The following is a 6721-nucleotide window of genomic DNA, read 5'->3' on the forward strand; positions in this document are numbered from 1 at the left end:
AATATTCTGCTTCTTTTTTTTAATTCTAGAAGAAAATATCGAATCCTCTAAAAAGAAATGTATGAAAGGGAAACGGGCACATTTTCATTACTTAAGAATAACATAAATAACCGCCTTTCAAATCAAATTTCATTACACTCATTTCAACCGCAAATTTTCTCTTCACTCTGTTTTCCTTTCCCTCTTTCTTCCAAGTAATCTTTTTAGGGTTTTAATTAGAAACATTCGACAATGGATACCATTAAACAATAGTTAAGAAATCTAACGTTGCGCACAAGTGGCAAATTCGTCAAACTGATTCCGATAAGGTTCCTAGTGCCAGTGACCGTTTAATTTGGAGTAAAAGTCTTCAATCTCATGCTTATGGCGAATTCTCATTTGCCTTATTACAATCTAATATGCCTATGACAACCCACAGTGAAGTTGATGTATCCCAATTTGGTACCTTTGCTCGTGTCTACGGTAGCCATGATGGAGATGCAGTGTCATTACACCTTCAAGAATTTTATCTGCATCATCTTATTGGTAAAGTTCAGTTTTTCTTTCCTGTTTTTTTCAAGAACTTATCAGAAATGTCAAGTTTGTTTTAACCCAAGTATCTTTGTGTTGGGTATGGAATTTACGATTTGACCTTCTTTAAAAGAAAGTTAATTCCACCCAAAAAGATTATTTTTTTATTTAAATTGCTTTTTCTCAAAATGGTTAAAAGACTGATACTATTTTGTTTAAAACAGAGAAAGTTTCAAATTTTTTTACAGATTGTTTAAAAAAATATTAGAAATTGAAATTGGAACTTTTTTGGTTTTAAAAAGAAAACAACAGTTTATTTGGGTCAAATCTGTAAAAGAGGTCCTTGGGTTGGGTATTAATGGGTCTTTTTGTGAAGTCTGTTCATTTTGAGACCCGAAAAGACTTTTCTTTGTTATATAATTTGGATGTGTTATAAATCGTTAAAAGACTGTTAAAACATAACAGTTTTCATATAATTAGTATTATGATTATGATATTGAAATGAAATTGAGACTTGTACACTTTTAAAAAAACTAGTGCTTTGGGTTAAATTGGTTGTTCTCAAAATGGGACTGATACTTTTTTGTTTAAAACAGTGAAAGTTTCAAACTTTTTTACAGATTGTTTAAAAGATATTAGAAATTGAAATTAGAGCTTTTTTTGGTTTTAAAAAGTAAACAATGTAAAATACCTCCTTGGGTTGGGTGTCTTTTTGTGAAGCCGGTCGTGTTATAAATGGTTAGAAGACTGTTAATACATGATAGTTTTCATATAATTAGTATAAAAGAAGGTTCTTTTTGACTCAAAAGATTATTCTTTATTTGACCCAAAAGTGTGTTTCTTTGGTATTTAAAATTTCATATAATTATTATTGAACACTTCATCTGTTACAGATCTAATTAGACAACGAAGGTCAGTGACACGACAAGGCCTTGAGAATGCAATGGGGAACATTGAAACAAGTTGGTTCGATAAGGTAAAAGCTGATAATGACCGATCGCCTACTCTGATGAACACTGGTTCATCGTGTCTGACGGGATTAATAAGAAGACGTACGATGTATGTGGCCAATCTAGGAGACTCTAAAGCCGTTATGGGCGAAGTAGGCCCCCAAAAACAAGCTTGTTGCTTCAGAAATAACTTGGGAACATCTTTATTATTTCGCTCAGGAAAGAAGAGAAGGATTTGTTAAGGCTTACTCCAAAACTATAGGGGATTTATACTTGAAAGTTAAAAGTTTTGATGATCCACAACCTAATGCCAGTAACCCATATGGTGCGACAGTAGATATAACGCCTAGATGCAGATTCGTAGTATTCAGCTCAGTTGGTCTGTGGAAAAATCTAAGTAACCAAGACGTGGTTGATGTTGTTGGTAAATCTCCTAGAGAGGTACTTAAAAGTTTCTGTTTTCTTTCTTTTTCATGTCTAGATAAATTTGTTTCTAATAACTTGTTCTAATGTTTTAAAAAAATAGGGGATTGCTCAATTACTAGTGAGTAAGGCAATAGAGGAAGCTGCGATCAAGAAAGAATTAAAATATAAAGAGATTGCGAAGTACGAGGCCAGTCCCAGAAGTGATATCGCCAGTCCCAGAAGTGATATCGTTGATGATATAAATGTTTTCGTGGTGTATTTCGATAAGGATGAAGGAAAACCAAACTCGTGCAGAATTTTGCCACAGCACGTTTCCAACATCGATGTGCGTGAATATTCATTAAAAGTTCTTCAAAGAGTGTACGCTCCATCAAAGCTGGTGAAAGCTTCGACGAGCCCAACACACCCACTATAGAGGACCTAGATTATAATACACTCACTATACCAACACTTTGACGTTGGTTAGCCTTTAATTTTATGAATCCTTAGTGTACAATAATGCTTAGGCGACAGTGTCGACCATATATCATTCATGCGGTATAACCGACCATATATCACTTAGGCGGCAGAGCCGACCATATAATAGATACAACACAAGTGCACTAAGAACTTAAACACAAACTGAGGCTTAACCCGGAAACTTAACAAAGAACACTTTTATTAATACAAAGAAACAATTACAATATTATGAACTCAACTCACACTCTTCTTTACTTCTTCACAACTTCTTCTTCTAACTTCTCTTCACACTCTACAAATGAAAAACTCCACCCATATTTATACTACTCTATAGAACTTTGTAAATACTATATATTTTCATGGATATATAAATATCTAGATATTTCCTACACATACAAATATCTAAATTTTTTTCTATACATATTAGTATTTAGATATTTTTCTTATACACATCTACTAATTTTATATTATTCTATAATACAAAATTTGCATTTGGAGAACTCAAACATTTTCTTGGACTCGAAATAGAGCAGAAAAAAAAGGATTATTTCTGGGACAACAGAAATATGCGCGAGATCTTTTATAAAAGTGTGGATGCTTAATTGCAGATCTATCTCAACTCCTATGGATCCGAATATAAAACTACGAGCAGATGAAGGAAAAATCTAGAAGATGTTACTATGTATCGATAGTTGGTCGGAAGTCTTATTTATCTCACACTAAGCCGACTAGACATATCTTATGTAGTTGGAGTGGCTAGTCGATACATGACCAATCCAAAGAAGCCTCACCTTGATGTTATACGGCGCATCTTAAGGTATGTTAAAGGCACTATTAACTTTGGCATTTTGTACAAGAAACAAAAGAATGTCAAATGACTGGATATTGTGACGCCGATTATGCTGGAGACTATGATACACGACGGTTAACAACTGGATACATGTTTAGTCTTGGATCGGGAGTAATATCATGGTGCAGCAAGAGACAACCAACGGTATCCTTGTCAAGCACTGAAGCAGAATATCGATCGGGAACATCAGCAACACAAGATATTACTTGGTTGAAGCAATTCATCAGTCAACAGATTATCAAGTAAAGATTTTCTGTGATAAAATATCAGCTATACATCTAGCAGAGAATCCAGTCTTTCATGCAAGAACAAAACATATAGAAGTGCACTATCACTATGTTCGCGAGAAGGTCCTTGAAGGGGAGATCAAGATGGTACCAACAAAGACGGATGAATAAGTTGCAGACATATTCACCAAGAGTCTAAGTAAACCAAAGTTTGAAAAATTCAGAGAAGCACTTGGAATGGTCTGCATATCATCGATGAAAGAAAATTTGCATTGAGGGGGAGTGTTAAAATGCAATGCAAATTTTGTATTATAGAATAATATAAAATTAGTAGATGTGTATAAGAAAAATATCTAGATATTAATATGTGTTGGGGGAGAATGTGGGTTAATACAGGATTATGCTTAATGACTATACTAATCTTAACCCATAACAATAAGTATTTTGATGATGACATATGCACATAACTATAGGTAATGATAGACATCTTGACATAAATATACAAGTTCACTAATCCATACTTACTCTAGCAAAAGACCAAAATCAAATAAAGCTTAAAAGGAAAACGTACGCTACACGGTTAGGTCCACGGTCGACCGCAGGTCAGACCGTGGAGCCTTGCACCCTGATTTGTGAAATCAGATGTGCATGGTCGACCTCACGGTCAACCGTGGGTCGACCGTAAAAGATTCTGTCCTAGATCCCACCGTTTTTAGTTCAACCACTTCGGGGAATCTATAATTTATGAAACCTATTCAAACATGCTTAGAATAGTTGCCTCCTTCATACCCAGAGGAGTTTTTGTCACTAGAACACTAAGCTTGGTTAAACATACTTAATGGCACATTAATGACATAGGAAAACATGTCCATCTAAAATGTATATAAACATACTTAGGATGGTCACCAAGTCCCAACCAAGAGTTTCTCTTTCCTTGTACATATGTTGGACATTAATGTATACTTATACATTAATCTTGCAAATGCCACTTTGCAAGTAAAACTTACAAAACCTTAGTTCAATGCTATGTTATCACTATATGTTTAATCCTAGATTAATTAATGATCTCTTGCTACTCATTACATGAATATAATTTGACTACTTGCTATTAATACATATGTATTATTTAACTATGTGCAAAGTGCTAAATGCTAAGTAGTTACTTAATATGTATATGTATTGTAACGACCCGGAAATTTCCGACCAAATTTAAACCTTATTCTTTATATGTCTCCGACACGATAAGCAAAAACCTTAATATTGAGTCTAGAAAGTTTGAAATTTGTATTCGGATAATTAGTTACCCTTTGACCAAGCCTGGCGATTCACGAACATTTATGTGTATATACGATATACATTTATTTATAACGTTAACAAAGTGTATGGATATCAGAATCCACAAATCGTACGAAAGTTGGTAACTATTCTTTTCTGCTTTTTATTTTTCTTATTCCTTCTTTGATTATCGATTAAAGTATTAAATGTATGTATATCATGAGATGTTAACACTTTGGTAAATGAATGATATAGAATCTTCATTTTGCCACAAACAAAACCCGTGGGACAACAGGAATAGGTCAAATAGGATTAGATAGATATAGACATTTGTTTTATTTAATCTTATCTCTTATTTACATATACATTTGTATGTACATTGTAGTGACCCGAACTTTTCCATGTTTATATATATTAATTGAGATTGATATTTACATGATTAAATGTTTCCAACATGTTAAGCAATCAAACTTGTTAAGACTTGATTAATTGAAATATGTTTCATATAGACAATTGACCACCCAAGTTGACCGGTGATTCACGAACGTTAAAACTTGTAAAAACTATATGATGACATATATATGGATATATATATAGTTAACATGATACTATGATAAGTAAACATATCATTAAGTATATTAACAATGAACTACATATGTAAAAACAAGACTACTAACTTAATGATTTTTAAACGAGACATATATGTAACGATTATCGTTGTAACGGCATTTAATGTATATATATCATATTAAGAGATATTTGTACATCATAATATCATGATAATATAATAATTTAAAATCTCATTTGATATTATAAACATTGGGTTAACAACATTTAACAAGATCGTTAACCTAAAGGTTTCAAAACAACACTTACATGTAACGGCTAACGATGACTTAACGACTCAGTTAAAATGTATATACATGTAGTGTTTTAATATGTATTCATACACTTTTGAAAGACTTCAAGACACTTATCAAAATACTTCTACTTAACAAAAATACTTACAATTACATCCTCATTCAGTTTCATCAACAATTCTACTCGTATGCATCCGTATTCGTACTCGTACAATACACAGCTTTTAGATGTATGTACTATTGGTATATACACTCCAATGATCAGCTCTTAGCAGCCCATGTGAGTCACCTAACACATGTGGGAACCATCATTTGGCAACTAGCATGAAATATCTCATAAAATTACAAAAATATGAGTAATCATTCATGACTTATTTACATGAAAACAAAATTACATATCCTTTATATCTAATCCATACACCAACGACCAAAAACACCTACAAACACTTTCATTCTTCAATTTTCTTCATCTAATTGATCTCTCTCAAGTTCTATCTTCAAGTTCTAAGTGTTCTTCATAAATTCCAAAAGTTCTAGTTTCATAAAATCAAGAATACTTTCAAGTTTGCTAGCTCACTTCCAATCTTGTAAGGTGATCATCCAACCTCAAGAAATCTTTGTTTCTTACAGTAGGTTATCATTCTAATACAAGAACTTCGAGCCATCCAAGGATCCATTGAAGCTAGATCCATTTTTCTCTTTTCCAGTAGGTTTATCCAAGGAACTTAAGGTTCGTGAATCAACCAGTGGCCAAGTCTTACTTCCCGACGAAGTAAAAATCTGTGAAAGTGAGTTATAGTCCCACTTTTAAAATCTAATATTTTTGGGATGAGAATACATGCAGGTTTTATAAATGATTTACAAAATAGACACAAGTACGTGAAACTACATTCTATGGTTGAATTATCGAAATCGAATATGCCCCTTTTTATTAAGTCTGGTAATCTAAGAATTAGGGAACAGACACCCTAATTGACGCGAATCCTAAAGATAGATCTATTGGGCCTAACTAACCCCATCCAAAGTACCGGATGCTTTAGTACTTCGAAATTTATATCATATCCGAAGGGTGTCCCGGAATAATGGGGATATTCTTATATATGCATCTTGTTATTGTCGGTTACCAGGTGTTCACCATATGAATGATTTTTATCTCTATGTATG

General features: G+C 33.0%; 1 protein-coding gene across 1 annotated transcript; it reads left to right on the top strand.

The window, feature by feature from the left end:
• Nucleotides 1–398: 398 nt before the first annotated feature.
• On the top strand, nt 399–2301 carry LOC139864214 (probable protein phosphatase 2C 25). Its single transcript, XM_071852798.1, has 4 exons — nt 399–579; nt 1404–1612; nt 1680–1901; nt 1987–2301. Exons 1-4 carry the CDS (start codon nt 399–401, stop codon nt 2299–2301), a joined length of 927 nt encoding a protein of 308 aa, XP_071708899.1.
• Nucleotides 2302–6721: the final 4420 nt, after the last annotated feature.

This window comes from Rutidosis leptorrhynchoides, chromosome 8 (genome assembly GCF_046630445.1).
Source record: "Rutidosis leptorrhynchoides isolate AG116_Rl617_1_P2 chromosome 8, CSIRO_AGI_Rlap_v1, whole genome shotgun sequence".
Lineage (NCBI taxonomy): Eukaryota > Viridiplantae > Streptophyta > Magnoliopsida > Asterales > Asteraceae > Rutidosis > Rutidosis leptorrhynchoides.